The sequence below is a fragment of the Myxocyprinus asiaticus genome, chromosome 41 (assembly GCF_019703515.2).
Source record: "Myxocyprinus asiaticus isolate MX2 ecotype Aquarium Trade chromosome 41, UBuf_Myxa_2, whole genome shotgun sequence".
NCBI lineage: Eukaryota > Metazoa > Chordata > Actinopteri > Cypriniformes > Catostomidae > Myxocyprinus > Myxocyprinus asiaticus.
Window position 1 is genome coordinate 12,893,125 of NC_059384.1, and position 18,139 is coordinate 12,911,263.

Genomic DNA, 18,139 nt, shown 5'->3' on the forward strand with positions numbered 1-18,139 from the left:
GTCGAAATCACTGAGATCACATTTTTACCCCATTCTGATGGTTGATGTAAACATTAACTGAAGGTCCTGACCTGTATCTGCATGATTTTATGCATTGCACTGCTGCCACACCATTGGCAGATTATATAATCGCATGAATAAGTAGGTGTACAGGTGTTCCTAATAAAGTGCTCAGTAAGTTTTAATTAGACTGTAAGCAAATATCAGAAATAAACCCTCATATACATTGTCTAGGAAACTTTGTGTCTTCAGAAGATTGTGTTTCTTGCACAGACGCATCTCATAATTACATAGTGTGTGTTCCTCATTCTATTTTATGATTTGGGCTCTGACATTTAGGGAATATATAGGGAAGTGTCTACATTTAATTATTGGGCTCATCTTCTCAAACTTAGTGCTGAGTGGGCAGGTGTGTAGAGTCAGAAACACACACCTGCAGCATAAATACAGACTACATCTCAGTAGATCCACACACACATGCTGGTAGAATCATCCCGCCCTTCCTTCAGGATGCTATATAATTAGGGTTGTTTGTAAGGTGCTCCAGCTGGAGGACCGTTCCTCCTACTCTTGGTATTCCTCTCTTTCTCTCTCTCTCTCTCACTTTGTCTTTCCCCTCCCTCCTTGCCTATTTTTTCTCTCTCCCATCCTCTCTCATAGTCCAGGACTCTCTTTATCAAGTAAAGCATAATCGAGCTTTGGTTCGTTTTGACTTGCATTGAGCTGTTGATCTCCATAGAGTGTATCCGCTGCTGATCTGAGGCCTGTGAGTTGAGATCACCTCTGCATGGTCCCACAGCAATCCACAGGTTCCACAGATAGGACACTGATCCTTGATCAGGACCTAAAGCGCAGTTCTCCAGGCCAGCCAGGGGTGAAAACAGTGCACAGTTAGCAGGGGAGAGAGTAGAGAGAGGGATAGAAAGAGAGAGAACGCACTCAGTTTAGTGGCAGAATGGAAATGGAGAGACTGGGGAGAGGAGGAACCAAACCAAGCGCGGGCCCCAACACTCTCCTGAAAGTCACCCTGGCAGTGTGTGTTTGTATTTGTCTCGCACTATTGATAGCTGTCATCACGGGTGAGTAAACAGGCATTGAATTCACCTACTTTACTATTAACATGCTGTATATGGCACATCACTGCAAGCACAACTTAAGTCTACATTTAATCACAAATCAAATTATGTATTTTCATCTGTCTGTGTGTCTATCCATCTATCGATGTCAAATTAATTTTTACCTGACTTTACAATCTTTTGGTATGCAAATTAGACAGACAGACAAATAGATAGATAGATAATGAAGTGGTAGGATTCCGTCTACTATGTTCTGTTAGTTGAACTGTGTTTAGATTTGTGTTTGTGTGTGAGATTATTTTAGGCATGTATACTATTACACGCATAGCCTGTCTTTGAAGGCTGTAATTAGCACAGAGCTGGTCTAAGTAAGAGTCCTGGTTAGGAAGTATACGGTATATGTGTCTTTAACGTTTTGAGGCAAGAGGGCTATGATCACACGCTGTGTCAGTTTGGGAATGTGTAAGTTTGGAACTGAAAGTGTGTTTAGAGGGATAATTCACCCAAAAATAAAACATGGTCATTTTCTTTCTTCCATGGAACACAAAATGTGATGTTGTGAAGAATTTTTACACTGCTCTTTGCTATACAATGGAAGGATATTGTGACTAGTGGCTGTATGTAAAACTCAAAAAGTACCATAAAAGTAGTCTGTTCAACTTGTGCACTATATTCCAAGTCTTCTGAAGCCATACAATAGCTTTGTATAAGGACATGAGGATGAGTAAATGATGACATAATTTTGTTTTTTGGAAATTCTACTCTTTTTTTTTTTTTTTTTTTTTTTTTTTTTAAGAGACAATCAAAGAAGTAAAGAAAAGGATATGAATGACCACAACTCTCATGGGACACAAGACAGCATGAGCTGCTGGTCTTATGAATTCTGTATGAGTGTGTGGAAGTATTTTAGGATAGAGGAGGGTTTAGGGTTATTCTGGTTATAACTGATGTTCTTATTGTTCTCATTTGGCTGCCTGCATATTTGTGGTGAGACGAGAGTGTAATTATGCACATTTCTGTGTTTACATAATTCAGTCACACACACATATCTGCAGGTTCTGGGAATAATGAGGCTCAGTCCCACTGGGCCGGGTGCTGGACCCTGCTGTGGTCATCTGCTGTCCACTTGTGAACTGAACCATAAACACAGGCATCTAAAAGCAATGCTTAATTATCCCATTTCAAAACATAGGCAACACAAGCACACAAAGTTTTGTGCTGTGTAGTGATCTTCACACGGTTACCCAATTATGTGATGATTTTTGATCACGCATCACTTAGGTTTGTGTGTGAGTGTCAGATAGCCCCTCCCTCGGTTTACTTTGGGGCACCAGCTAAGGAATTTCACCTTAATGATAAACAGAACAGTGTATGAACAAGCCGAGAGGACAGTTCAATGAATTAGAAAATATGTAATTTAGAGGGAGTTTGTCATCTGACTTATCTGAAGGATTTGTGAGATTCTTGTTAACTAGTAGAGCCTCTGATTATCAACATAAGGAAGGCACAATTTTATTAACACAAGATATACAAGAGTAAACATCACTACTGAATGCTATTAATCAGAATCAGAATGAGCTTTATTGCCAAGTATCCTTACACACACAGGGAATTTGTCATGGTGACAGAAGCTTCCAGTGCAAAGAGAATACAAAAAAAATATACATATACAGTGCATCTGGAAAGTATTCACAGCGCTTCACTTTTTCCACATTTTGTTATGTTACAGCCTTATTCCAAAATGGATTAAATTCATTATTTTCCTCAAAATTCTACAAACAGTACCCCATAATGACAACATGAAAGAAATTTGTTTGAAATATTTGCAAATGTATTAAAAATAAAAAACGAAAAAAAATCACATGTACGTAAGTAATCACAGCCTTTGCCATGCCACTCATAATTGAGCTCAGGTGCATCCTGTTTCCACTGATCATCCTTGAGATGTTTCTACAACTTGATTGGAGTCCACCTGTGGTAAATTCAGTTGATTGGACATGACTTGGAAAGGCACACACCTGTCTATTTAAGGTCCCACAGTTAACAGTGCATGTCAGAGCACAAACCAAGCCATGAAGTCCAAGGAATTGTCTGTAGACCTCTGAGACAGGATTGTATCAAGGCACAGATCTGGGGAAGGGTAAAGAAAAATTTCTGCAGCACTGAAGGTCCCAATGAGCACAGTAGCCTCCATCATCCGTAAATGGAAGAAGTTTGGAACCACCAGGACTCTTCTTTGCGCTGGCTGCATGGCCAAACTGAGCGATCGGGGGAGAAGGGCCTTAGTCAGGGAGGTGACCGAGAACCCGATGGTCACTCTGACAGAGTTCCAGCATTTCTCTGTGGAGAGAGGAGAACCTTCCAGAAGAACAACCATCTCTGCAGCACTCCACCAATCAGGCCTGTATGGTAGGTTGGCCAGGCAGAAGCCACTCCTCAGTAAAAGGCACATGACAGCCCGCCTGGAGTTTGCCAAAAGGCACCTGAAGGACTCTCAGACCATGAGAAACAAAGATTGAACTCTTTGGCCTGAATGGCAAGCGTCATGTCTGAAGGAAACCAGGCACCACTCATCACCTGGCCAATAGCATCCCTACAGTGAAGCATGGTGGTGGCAGCATCATGCTGTGGGGATGATTTTCAGCGGCAGGAACTGGGAGACTAGTCAGGATCGAGGGAAAGATAAATGCAGCAATGTACAGAGACATCCTTGATGAAAACCTGCTCCAGAGCACTCTGGACCTCAGACTGGGGTGAAGGTTCATCTTCCAACAGGACAACGACCCTAAGCACACAGCCAAGATAACAAAGGAGTGGCTACGGGACAACTCTATGAATGTCCTTGAGTGGCCCAGCCAGAGCCCAGACTTGAACCTGATTGAACATCTCTGGAGAGATCTGAAAATGGCTGTGCATCGACGCTCCCCATCCAACCTGATGGAGCTTGAGAGGTCCTGCAAAGAAGAATGGAAGAAACTGCCAAAAAATAGGTGTGCCAAGCTTGTAGCATCATACTCAAAAAAACTTGAGGCTGTAATTGGTGCCAAAGGTGCTTCAACAAAGTATTGAGCAAAGGCTGTGAATACTTATGTACATGTGATTTTTTTTATTTTTTTTTATTTTTAATACATTTGCAAAGATTTCAAACAAACTTCTTTCACGTAGTCATTATGGGGTATTGTTTGTAGAATTTTGAGGAAAATAATGAATTTAATCCATTTTGGAATAAGGCTGTAATATAACAAAATGTGGAAAAGTGAAGCGCTGTGAATACTTTCCGGATGCACTGTACAACATATACATACAAACATTTGAAATATACATAAAAACATATATATGTAAACAGTGAAAAAAGAATAAAAATAAGATACAACATATATAAAGGAAACTACAGTAGGGCAATAATATTGTTGTTCAAATATGTTATATACAGTTATGTGCAAGGTGATTTAATGTATTGTGCAGAAGAGTTAGGATATGTCAAATAAATATAAATGAAATATAAATATGAATGAATAGTTGAATATGCACATGACTGTATTGCCACAATGGAGTTTTAACTGTTCATAAGGTGAATGGCCTGAGGGAAGAAACTGTTGTTGTGCTTGACTGTTCTGGTGCTCAGTGCTCTGTAGCGCCAGCCAGAGGGCAACAGTTCAAAAAGCTAGTGTGCTGGGTGAATGGGGTCCAAAGTGATTTTTCCAGCCCTTTTCCTCACACTGGAGGTGTACAGTTCTTCAGACTTCACTGCTGCCACAGTGCTGTTTAGAATGGTGAGCGAGGTCGATGCTGGGGTGTTCCTCCTAAAGTCCACAATCATCTCCACTGTTTTGAGTGTGTTCAGCTCCAGGTTGTTTTGACTGCACCAGTGAGCCAGCCGTTCAACCTCCCTTCTGTAAGCAGACTCGTCATCATCTTGGATGAGGCCGATGACTGTAGTGTCATCTGCAAACTTCAGGAGCTTGACATAGGGGTCCTTGGCAGTGCAGTCGTTTGTGTACAGGGAGAAGAGTAGTGGGGAGAGCACACATCCCTGGGGGGGCACCATTGCTGATTGTACATGTGCTGGAATTAAATTTCCCCAGTCTCACTAACTGCTGCCTATCTGTCAGAAAGCTGGTGATCCACTGACAGATAAAGGTGGGAACCGAGAGCTGGGTTAATTTATTTCATAGGAGAGCAGGGATGATGGTGTTGAAAGCCAAACTGAAGTCCACAAATAGGATCCTTGCATAAGTCCCTGGTCTATCTAGATGTTGCAGTATGTAATGCAGTCCCATATTGACTGCAACATCCACCGACCTGTTAGCAAATTGCAGGGTATCCAGAAAGTGCCCAGTTATGTCTTTCAGGTGGGCCAACACCAGACTCTCAAATGACTTCATGACCACAGACATCAGGGTGACAGGTCTGTAGGCATTAAGTCCTGCAATCTTGGGTTTCTTTGGGACAAGGATGACAGTGGAGCATTTGAAGCAGCTGGGAACTTCACAGTGCTCCAGTTATGTGTTGTAGATCTGTGTGAAGAAGTGGGTGAAACACCCTCTGGGCCCTGTGCTTTCCTTGTCTTCTATTTCCAGAAGACCCAGCACACATCCTCTTCACAGATCTTAAGTTCAGGTTGAATAGCAGGGGGGTGCAGGAGGTGTTGGTGTCTGTGTGAAGTGAAGGTCAGAGCGGATGTGGGGTATGAGACTGGGCTTTTCAAATCTACAGTAAAACACATTCAGGTCGTCAGCCAGTTGTTGATTCCCTACAGTGTTGGGGATGGTGTCTTATAGCTGGTAATGTCTTTCAGGCCATTCCACATTGATGCAGGGTCGTTAGCTGAAAACTTGTTTTCCAGCTTTTCAGAGTAGCTTCTTTCAGTGTGTTTTTGGCCTGATTATACAAGATTTTATCCCCACTTCTGTAAGCATCCTCTTTGGCCTGATGAAGCTGCCTGAGTTTTGTTGTAAACCATGGTTTGTCATTGCTATATGTTAAATAAGTCCAAGTAGGAATGCACATGTCCTCACAGAAACTGATATATGATGTCACAGTATCTGTGAGCTCGTCCAGGTCGGTGGCTGCAACTTCAAAAACACTCCAATTAGTGCAGTCAAAACAGGCTTGTAGTTCCAGCTCTGCTTCATTGGTCCAAATTCTTTACAGTCTTTACTACAGGTTTAGCTGATTTTAGTTTCTGCCTATAGGTTGGAAGAAGATGAACCAAACAGTGAGCAGAGAGTCCCAAAGCTGCTCTAGGGACAGAGCGATATGCATTCTTTTAATGTAGTGTAACAGTGATCCAGTATATTTCTGTCTCTGGCTGGGCATGTAATGTGCTGTTTGTATTTGGGCAGTTCACATGTGAGATTTGCTCTGTTAAAATCCCCAAGAATAATAATAAGTGAGTCTGTGTGTTGTTGCTCCGTATCTGTGATGTGGTCAACAAGCTGTTGCAGCGCTGCGTTCACGCATGCTTGTGGAGGAATGTAAACACTCACCAGAATAAACTAGGAAAACTCCCACGGCGAGTAGAAAGGCTTACTGTTGAGGAAGAGCACTTCTAAATTAGGGAAGCATATCTTCTTCAATGCTGTTACATTTGTACACCAACTTGAATTGATGTAAAAGCATTTTCCACCACCTCCCGTTTTCCCCAATAACTCCGTGATGCGATCCGCTCTGAACAGCTGAAAGCCCGGCAGATTTAACACTCTGTCTGGAATGGTTTTACTCAGCCAGGTTTCCATGAAGCACAGAGCAGCAGAGTTAGCAAAGTCCTTATTTTGTACTGGTTAGGAGAAGTAGTTTGTCAGTTTTGTTAGGAGATTCGCTAAATGTATGCTTGGCAGTGCGGTTCGGAAGCCGCATTGACGAAGTTTGAACAGAGGGCTGGCTCGCTTCCCTCGCCTGCGTCTTTTAGAGCACTTGCACAGCACCGCAGCTCCTCTGACTAAAATGTCCAACAAAATGTCAGAATAATCATATACCGGTAAAAAATTTATCTGATGTTTGCTGCCGAATATTTAACAGTTTGTCTCTGGTGAAACTGATCAAATAGACATTACTAAACACAGGACAAACAAACAAAAACAGCAAAAGAACTGGAGAGCTCCACACCGTGGTGGCCATCCGCGGTGCCATCGTAGATTGTTAATAATGAATGAATATGTGGAACTAACAGGGTTACTTTTAAAATTTATTCCACTACAGATTACAGAATACATGCTATAAAATGTAATTTGTAACATATTCCATTAGATTACTGTCAGGTCATTAAGGTCAGTAACGTAATCGAAATACTTTGGATTACTTCTTCAGCACTGGTAGGTTTTTTCACTTGTTTTGACTGTAAAAAAATCTGTCCATACAGTAAGACAAAATACGCATGTTAGAAATACATTCTCTGAAAAAACTAAATAACTTATGCAGTGTTGCTTCTAAAACAAGATAAAGCAAACTGATCTTGTTTTAAGGATTTTTAGATATTTTTACAGGAAAACAATACAAAAATTCTCATCAAGAATAAAAATGTTTTCCCTAATATTAAAGGTCTTACTAGAGGAAAAAAACATATGATCTAAGGTGGATTATTTTAATTAAAAAATATGATCGTGCCTTGCAACAATGTGTACATTTAGCTTTCTACTAATGCTATTTCTAGCCATTTTAGCTCTAGCATAAAGCTAAATGTTCACATGACAATTTAAACAAGGTTTATTTTTATTTCTGCTGCTCAAAACTTACTTCAAACTTCCTTCTCTGTCTGCTCGTATTAATGTAACACATCATAAGAAAGTGTTTCACCGCTGTTCAAATACTCTTTAGATTGCATTATTTATATGGATACATTTTTTCCAACTAAATAGACTAAATATTAAATTAAACAAATGTCAATAATCTGCAAAGTCTGCAAAGTTGAATGTAACTGTATTCTGATTATGTCATCTTTTGAACTATTGTTATTCTTGTTTTGGCCACTAGATGACCTCAGTATACGTTTTGTTCTGTTCCTTTTTCTCCCCTTTCTTCCTGCCATTTTGCTAATTGTGTCATGTGCCTCACCTGTGTCTTGTTACCATTGTGTATTTAAATTGACTGGGTTCTCTGTCTTTTCTCTTGGTGTTTGAATGTTCACTGCTTTATTCCCAAGTGAATCTTTTGCCTTTGATTGTACCTTGCATTGTGTATAATTTTTTATTTTTTTTTTCTTTTTTTTGTTTGCTCTCGTGGATTACACCTGTTGGATTTACTCTTACCTTTGTGGATTTTGTATTTTGGTATTCTACTAATTGGATTTACCTTCTATATTTTTCTTAAACCTTTTGGATACTTCACGTGATGTTTCTGTCTTCCCTTCTGGGTTTAAACATCTGCTCAGTGATATAAATGTCATTTTCCCCACCAGAGACCCAAGTTCAAGCCTGGTTCCTGTCAGATTACCAACGGTTTAAATTGTAACTGTAGTGGAATACAGTTACTAATATTTAGCATTTGAAATGCCTAATACTGTTACACGTGTTGTTATTCCCCAACCATGGGTACTTATGAGTAATATCTAAAAACCAGGTAAGGGAATACTCAAAAACGTGAAAGCTATAAATGGAATAAAAACAGAACGGATAAAGAAATGCAATGCTTTTGAGTTGAATAAACCAATAAAAGAGAATTATGTAGTATCTTACATCTTATAAGAAAACCGTCAGTTGTAAACAATAAATGCTTATTTATCATTATACAAATAATCAGACTATTTATACACTGACTTCAGATACACATTATCTAAGCAAGTTTGACAGTCATAAGTTGCAGGTATAAACTAATGCTAAGGTTTCTAGAAAGAGGTTTAAGTAAGTTATATTTACATTCTACACAGTCGGGTGATCAGTCCAGTGGCAGAGATGTTCTCCACTGATTATGCAGGTTGCATGCAGTTGGAAGGGTGCAGGTTTGTGCTCCAACAGTCGTAGCCACAAAGTACCAAGAGGGTCCTTGGAATACGGGTTTGCAACTAGTCAGGTGATAAAGTTGTCACAGGTTCCTTTGTAGAGTGGGCTCCAATGTTGAAGGAACTGTGAGGACCAGGCAATGCCTGTTAATACATGGGGTCCTTTGTGGACGGCTGCAGTGCTAAAAGGGCTGGAAGGTTCAGACACTGTCTGTCATTGCTGAGATGTTTAAAGGAATAGTTCACCCAAAAATGAAAATTTGCTTATAATTTACTCACCCTCAGGCCATCCAAGATGTATCTGAGTTTCTTTCTTCATCAAAACAGAATTTAAGACTTTTAGGATTTAATTTCAGGCCTCCTCCTCTAAACAATGCAAGTGAATGTACTCCATTTTTTGACGGTCCAAAATGCATATTTAGAGTGCATCAAAATAATCCACACGACTCCAGTCGACAAATAAAGTTCTTCTTAACACAAACGATTGATTATTTTTAGTAACAAAACAATACTTATACACTTTTTAACTACAAATGTTCGCTTCTGTACATCTCTGTGACATGAGCTCATGAGAGGGATGACGTAAGCTCTTCGGTAAGGTCACGCGTCACGTGGAGGAGGAGTCAGGAAGCGCGTCATTGTTTACAAGAGAAACTTGTGCTGTTCACAAACCAAAACAGTCCAAAACAATTTAAAAACAATATAAAATAAAAAAATTTAAAAAATCATTTTCAAATAATAATAATAATAAAAAAAAATAATGTAAACAATGACGCGCTTCCTCACTCATCCTCCACATGACGTGTGACATTACCAACGAGCATACGTCATCCCTCTTAACAGATTTTTGGGGCAAGCTGAAACAATTTTTTGTGGTAATCAACATTATGCCACAAATGGTGTCGATTGAGCTTAACTTGAATTGAACATGGAATATTCCTTTGAGATGTGGTGATAAGAAACCATCCATGGACCTATGAGAAGTCCCTTCCAATAGCGAGGTGGATCCTGGGCCTTCTTTCTTGCTCTGTCAGAGGTGTCTTGTAGTTGTCTGAGAAGCTTTATCAGATGGCACTTTTGCATTTGTTTGTGTTGGTCCACCCTGATCCAATCAATATGGAGCAACTTTTCTTCCATATGACAGTTAGAGAGGGGCCCCACCATAAACTGGGCCTCTGGAATGCCATTTTGTCCATCTTTTACAACAGCTGACTCGCACTTTTCAAATTTTCTTTTCAAATTCACACGGCTTCACTGACCTGTGCATGGAGAGCTTATGCTGTCAAGTTTATATTGCGTAAAATGGATATTACGCACATGTACTGTGCAAAGTGATAATTGTTTTCCTGCATTAGCTCAGTTTGCTGCAGAGTACAGTATACTGTAATTGAAGGTTTGCAGCTATAAAGAAATAGTTCACCCAAAAATGTAAGTTCTGTTATCATTTACTCATCCTCGTTTCTTTCAAAACAGGTATCACTTTCTTCAGTGGAACACAAAATTGTTACAATAATGAAACAACTGTGACATTAAGATCTTTCGCAAACAGATCTTTTTCAGAAAATCCAAGCTGCTTTTTTCAATACAGTGATTGAGGGAGGTGTCTTTCAAGCTCCAAAAATGCAATATAAAAGTAGTCCATACAACTCAAGTGCTATATTCCACATCTTCTGAAGCCATTAGAGAGATCTTTGTGTGAGAAACAACCGAAATTCAAGTCATTTTTCACTGAATATTTACAACTTCTGAAAATCAGAGCTTTTCTTGTGCTATTACGGCACAAATCATATAGGTTAGTAGCAACATAAGGGTGAGTTGATGATGACAGAATTTGTATTTATGGGTAGATTATCCCTTTAATGGCTTGTTTGTTTTGTATGTGTGTAGTAAAGCAAGTGCTACGTTTTTTTTTTATTTATTTATTTATTTTTTTCAGTGTCTTCCAGACCTGGACAGCTGGAACCTGAGCACAGTGGGAACAGTGTGTGTGCGTGTACTTAGCTATAGTTTGGGGACACATTTGTTCCCAGAAGTGAGCGAAATTGGACAATGGTGACATTTTGGGATGTCCTCTTTAGAAAAACGATCCATAAATAAATTAAATAATGCAATATGCAAAATGTTTTCGGTTAGGTTAAGGGTGTGGGTTAGGGTAAGTTTATAGTAATTATTGTTAGCTTAAAAAAAATAGAAGTCTATAGTACAGGATGTCCTCATTTAGATAGCTGAGCAAATATGTGTGTGTGCATGCATGTGTGTGGTGGTCATTTCAGGCCATAGTTATCTAGTGTTCCGGTGCATCCACTTGACAGAGTTATCTTTCTCTTCCCTTGTAGTGTCACAAAAAACAAGCAATGAAGAATACTGCCTTACCCCACACTGTATTGAAGCAGGTAAAACTTGTCAAGTAATTCTTCCTGAACTCACTCACACTTACCTTGAACATAAAAGCTCGCTGTCATTATCATTCAGAAAAGTGAGGCAAACTGCCCTTTAAGAAAGAGAGTTGAGAAGCTGTTATTGTGTCTACTTATGTAGAGTTTGAGATGACCATGATGATGATTGTTTTTATGTCTGCTTTAGCCAGCTCTATTCTTAGTAAGATGGACCAGTCTGTAGAACCATGTGATGACTTCTTCCAGTATGCATGCGGAGGCTGGCTCCGGGAAAACCCCATTCCAGAGGATTCTTCTAGCTATGGGATTTACCCATGGCTCCGACAGAATGTGGACCTCAAGTTGAGAGGTGCGCTGATCCACATGATTCGGAAATAAATACCTGTGCACTTCTAGTGAGGAATGGTTCAACCAAAAATGAACATTCAGTCATCATTTACTCATTTCATGTTGTTCTAAACCCATACAAGTTTATATCTTCCATGGAACACCAAATTAGTTATTTTGCAGAATGAGGTTGACCACCAAAAATGACAAAAATATCATTCGATTTCATATGCATTCAAATATGTTCGCATCAAAACGTAATGCATCTGATGCTTTGTGTCTTGATGTGGCATATTTGAATAAATGCAAATGAAATTTGAGAGCTATGGCAGAGGGAAGGATTTTTAGCAAATAACTATTTAAATTTTAGCTTGTTCCTCACATAATGCTATCATATGGCATCAGAAGACTTGGAATATAGTGAACGAGTCGTGTGGACTATTATAATGATGCGTATATTGTGCTTGACAGCCATGTCCCCATTCACTTTCACACTGTGGAAAGATTCTGCAAAATATCTCCTTTTGAATTCCACAGGAGAAGCAAATAAAACAGGTTTGGAAAAACCTAAGAGTGAGTAAATGATGACAGAATATTTATTTTTAGGTGAACTATTTCTTTAATCTGGAATCTTTGTGTCACAGAGTTGTTAGAGCAGCCCATTGGAGATAAAGACATTGAGGCAGTGAAGAAGGCCAAAGTCCTCTACATTTCCTGCATGAATGAAAGTAAGAACTGAAGAGCTCTTTACCATTTCATACTAGTCTTTTTTAAATTTACTGATAGTTAATCTTCTGATTTCATCATAACTGCCTCCACTTCTTTATCTCCCCTTTGCTCCATCTATCATGACAGCTGCCCTGGAGATTCTAGATGCAAAGCCTCTGCTAAAGAATCTAAAGCAGAAGGAATTCCGCTGGCCGGTTCTAGGGGAGGCGTTGGGTTCTTCCTCGCAGTGGGAGGAGTCTCAGTTTGACCTGCTGAAGACATTGGCTGAGATACGCAACCAGCACAGCAAGTCCGTCCTCATACGCCTCTTTGTTTCTTATGACGACAAGAATTCAAATCAGTACATCATCAAGGTGACACTCAGATCAGTCATTTATAAGGTTCCATTTCTGGTAGAAATCTGTTAATGTAGACAGCTGCCCAAGTTGGCAGTAAATAGCAAGTCTGCTCACTAGGCCTTAAGACACAGATAAGTCTGACTAATAGTGTGCTTTTTTAAAATAAATGTGATAAATGATTTGAACTATTCTGGGAATTATTTGTTATACTCTGTTTTATACTAGTTGGATCAGGCCTCTTTGTCGCTGTCATCCAGAGAGGACTATATCACTAACACAGCTGAGGCTCAAATGGTAAACATATTTGTTAGCATATACTGTACAGTACATTAAGAGCAGTGTCGGGTGTAATGCATTACTAAGTAATTAATTACTGTAATTAAATTACTTTTTCATTGAAAAAAGTTAAGGGATTACTCTTAATTTTTCAGTAATTAAACTACAGTTACTTCTGATGTAATTGTGTTAAATACTGTATAGACTATAGAACAATTCTATATAAAACAATAGTAATTTAAAATCTAAATTAAAAGTCTAATGTTAAAATATATATTTTCTAATTTAACACTGCCCCCTTAAATTCTTTGGCCAGTTCATGAATAATTTATTTGATTTTATATGATTTATTTGAAAGAATTAAAAGAACAGTTTCATGTCTATGCTTGTATTTTTCATCGGGTCGAGGTTGATGATTTAAGAAAGTAAGTAGTAATAAGTAACGCAGTTACTTTTCAGACAGAGTAATTATTACAGTGATCTAATTACACTGTAGAAGATGTAATTAGTAGTTAGTAATTAATTACTTTTTTAGAGTAACTTACCCAACACTGATTATGAGATGCAGTAACAGACAGCCCTTGTTAAACCAATAGAACCTTTGTGTCTCTCTGTGAATTTCCCTGCAGTATCGAGAGGCACTTTTGAGGTTGATGGTGGATATTTCTGTCATGCTGGGAGCCAGTGAGCAGGCAGCTGAAGCACAGATGAAACAAGTACTTGATTTTGAAATAAAACTTGCACAGGTAAGTGGCTAAACACTGAAAAACTCACACTGCAGTGACCAAATTCCTTCAAATTATTGGCATTGAAGAAGAAAATAATGCTGTCCAGGCACTTGATGTTTCAGTGGAGTGTGTGTGTGTGTGTGTTTAGATAGTGATTCCCTTAGAAAACCGCACCAGTGAAAACATGTACAACAAATACAGTTTGTCTAAACTGCAGCGCTATATTCCGGAAGTAAGCACATTATTATTCATAAAAATACAGTTATAAAATGGATAGTTCACCCAAAATGTGAATTCCTTCATGTTGTTCTAGACCACTATGACTTTCTATTTGCATGAAAAAGAGATGTTAGGCAGAATGACTGGTTCAGTCACCATTCACTTTCATTGCATTGAAAAAAAAAGATGCAATGAAAGTGAATGGTGACAGAGACTGTAGGTTCCCAATATTTTGCCTAATATGTCCCTTTGTGTTCCACTGAAAAAAAGTAAGTCATATGGGTTTGGAACAACATGAGAGTAAAAAATGACAGAATTAGCATGTTTAGGTGAACTATCACTTTAATGCAACATGCTCTGTTATATTTATGCACACACTTCTTACAACTTTTATTAGGCCATGTGATCATCTCTCTGTAATTCATTTTCTTTCCCTGTCTTTAGTTTAACTGGCTGGGTTTTGTCAGAGCAGTGATTAACACTGAGCTGTACCCAGACATGAAAATCTCCTCTTCAGAGCAGGTGATTGTACGTGCTCCTCAGTACTTGAAAGACCTCTTCAAACTCATCAATGCCACAGAAACCAGGTACCCAGACAACCATACCCCAATGAATCCTCTACTTCTGCTTGCCTGGACAGTGTCAATATGCGTGTGTCACTGTGTTTGTGTGTTCTGGATGTATCCTGTCTGTTCTATTAATTTTTTATTACCTGCTCTGGTCAATAACAGACTCACGATTACCTTGTAATTCAGTTAGTTGTACTTGCTACCTGCTTTTATTATTTAACACAACCAGGGATATAAGAAAACGGACCATAGTATATAAATCGATCAGTATGATGTTTTTAAAGGCAGATTCTTTACACAGTCAAATAATTCTAGGCATATATTAATGTTATACAAAATTATATTTCTCAGACAAGAAATCTTGTTTTTGAACTGTTTTTTCTTTTCTTTTTTTTTCATTCTTGCCCCAGGACGGTTGCCAATTACGTCATATGGAGATCAGTTTTCTCCCGAATCACCACCTTGAGTCGACGCTTTCTCTACAGATTCCTAGACTTTGCTCGGGTCAGTGTACCACCTTCTAATTTAAACCCTCCACAGTCTTCGCAATGATTAATTAAACATATTTGCATTAAAGGTGCACTCAGTAAAAATTTGTCTTTATGTTGCGCTGACACCTAGTGGTGTAGACGCAGCATAACGCAAAACAATCTTTCTCAGTTAAAGATGTCATTGTAAAAATGTGCTTTTTGCAGTCAGCCATGATTAATGTCAATGTCAATGTCATATTTATTTGTATAGCACCATTAAAAACAATGTAAGTTGACCAAAGTGCTTTACAGCAGTAAATAAAACCCCTAAAGTAAAAATGCTAGTAATAACAATAGTATAGTAAGAAAATAAAAATAAAAATAACAATAAAAGAAGAATAAAGATGAAAACATATAACAAGTTTAGGGAGTGTCATTACGAATGGTCAAAAGCCAGAGAGCAAAGATAGGTTTTTAACTCAAATTTAAAAAGGAGCAGTCTAATGTGTAGAGGTTGACTATTCCATAGCTTAGGGCCAGCTACGGCGAAACGATCACCTCTATGCTTCAATCTAGATCTAGGAACCGATAGCAACGCTTGGTCAGATGATCTAAGAGCTCTGGATGGATTATGAGCAGATAGAAGCTCCATGACGTAGGAAGGAGCTAAGTTGTTCAAAGATTTATAAACCATTAGAAGTATTTTAAAGTCAACTCTGTAGCGGACCGGTGGCCAGTAAAGTGAAGCAAGAATCAGAGTGACATGTTCATGCTTCCGTGTACCCTTCAAAAGTCTGGCTGCAGCATTCTGGACTAATTGTAAAGAGTGTAAAGAGAATCACAGTAATCCAGACGTGAGGAGATAAAAACATTAATCACTATTTGAAAATTATTAAAAGACAAGAAGGGCTTTACCTTAGCTAGAAGCCTGAGTTGAAAGAAACTTCCTCTAATAACCACATTAATCTGCTTATCGAGTTTGAGCTCGCTATCCAGTAAAAAGCCCAGAATTTTTACATGCGGTTTGATATGAAGTGCAAATTGATCCAAGTTAAATTTTGGATTTGATTTAGTATGTGCAGGTCCAAATATAATAATCTCAGTCTTACTCTCATTTAAGTGCAAAAGGTTGGAAGACAGCCATGATGTTATATCTTTTAGGCAAGCCAAAAGTGGTTCAAGAGCTTGTGGGTCTCCTAGTTTCAATGGCAAGTAGATTTGGGTATTGTCGGCATAACAATGAAATGACACCCCATGTCTCTTAAATATGGCACAAATAGGAAGCATGTAAAGAGAAAATAAAACCGGAGCAAGAATGGAGCCCTGCGGCACTCCATAGGTAAGATGAGCTGAAGAAGAATTCAAATTTGCAATGCTAATCGAGAATCTCCTGTTGGTCAAATATGATTTAAACCAACTGAGAACGTTGCCCTGCATTCCCACGCAGTGCTCCAAACGAGTAATAAGAATAGAATGATTAACCGTATCAAATGCTGCGGTGAGATCTAAAAGTATGAGAATCACAGAGTCGCCAGTATCAGTAGATAGATAGATGTTATTTAGGACTCGGAGCAGGGCAGTTTCCATACTGTGACGAGCTCTAGACTGAAATGTTTCAAAAATTGAGGTGCTCAAAAATGCTTACAGTTGCATAAAAAGGTCTAAAATTGATATAGGTCTAAAATGAGCTAAGACAGTGGGTTCAAGATTTGGTTTTTTGAGACAGGGCACAACTGTTGCATGTTTAAAGCAATCAGGTACAGTTCCTGTAATAAGACATTTGTTTATGATGGAAAGAATGCTAGGCCCAACATAATTGTAGGGCTTTACTAGTTGTTTAGATCAGTGTTACTATCAGAAATAATTAATAATTATTTCTTTAGTTATTAATTAATATTTAAATTAATTAATTAAATCTAACTCATTAAAACCTCATATGGCGCTCCAGTAAATGTAGTGTGCTACGTTTAGGAGCAAGTTTGGTTATTAGCAATAATTAATAATTATCAAAGATAATTATTAATTATTAAAATCAATAGAACATTGATGAGAATCAATGTTAGTTTTTTTTAATCCTTTAAATCAACAATTATCAAAGATAATCGTTAATTGTTAACATCGATGAAACATTAATTAAAATTAACACTAGCTTATTGATCATTCAAATTCAACAATCATCAAAGATAATTATCAATTATCAAAAATCAATAGAATATTAATAAGGATTAACATTGACGGGGCACCACCCTGAAATCAGGGCCTAATAACCAAATAGTAAAACAGTCTCAATATTAGATTATTTTCTTAGGAAAATCGACATCCGAAGAATATCGATTTTCGGAAAAAAAAAAAAACAGTGAATGAAGGTTTGAATCCGAGCACTGACATCCTATCAGCATGACACAGGCGTATGTAAAACAAACCAAAACACTTCTTTGTAATATAAAGAAAGTTTATTTATGCAGTAATATCAATTAATAATTAATACAATGCAGTCAGTAAACTTCCGACTTACAACTACAAACTAAACAGTGACATGATTAGATATGGAAATAAAAATAATCCTATAACACATAAGGTGTGTGTGTGACAGTGTGTGTGTGTGTGTGTGCGTGTGTGTGTGTGGTTAGTACGAGAGAGAGAGAGAATGAAGTGACAGCCCTAAAGCCGATTTCACGATAGTGGGAGAGAAAGCAGCTGTTAGTTTATCACTCAGAGACGCGGTGGATGGCTCGTAAAAGTCCCGCGTTATTTGACTCTTTAATGGATGAACACAGTTGCTGTCTCACCCGCGATGGCGAAATTGCACAACAATCCAATTTGGTTGGACCACAATACAGCAAAACAAATTTGTGATAATTAATACCCTGAGTATTAATAATGAGCGGACATGGCAGTCCGTAAACTGTACAAGCAAAAACCTTGGTACACAAGAATAACACACTATAATATTCTATCTCTGCCCAGACGTAAACCTCTTACTTGAATCGCAGGAGGACACAGGTAGAATGTGTTTTCCTCCGTCCTTTAACTCTGACCTGGTTCCTTGAGGCTCGGGTGATGACGGGAGGCCGT

General features: G+C 38.5%; 1 protein-coding gene across 2 annotated transcripts in view; it reads left to right on the forward strand.

Moving 5' to 3' along the window:
- The first annotated feature begins 616 nt into the window (after positions 1-616).
- Positions 617-18,139, forward strand: part of phex (phosphate regulating endopeptidase homolog, X-linked) — a 37,276-nt gene continuing 19,753 nt past the window's right edge. Inside the window, exons 1-10 of one of the 2 annotated variants that reach the window (XM_051681905.1) lie at positions 617-1,079; positions 11,349-11,405; positions 11,596-11,757; positions 12,380-12,463; positions 12,591-12,817; positions 13,028-13,096; positions 13,708-13,824; positions 13,955-14,038; positions 14,470-14,612; positions 15,005-15,098. In XM_051681905.1, the coding sequence (XP_051537865.1) occupies positions 956-1,079; positions 11,349-11,405; positions 11,596-11,757; positions 12,380-12,463; positions 12,591-12,817; positions 13,028-13,096; positions 13,708-13,824; positions 13,955-14,038; positions 14,470-14,612; positions 15,005-15,098 (1,161 nt within the window). In that variant the 5' untranslated portion in view covers positions 617-955. The remainder of the gene's footprint in view (positions 1,080-11,348; positions 11,406-11,595; positions 11,758-12,379; positions 12,464-12,590; positions 12,818-13,027; positions 13,097-13,707; positions 13,825-13,954; positions 14,039-14,469; positions 14,613-15,004; positions 15,099-18,139) is intronic. The other variant, XM_051681906.1, reaches the window with a different exon arrangement.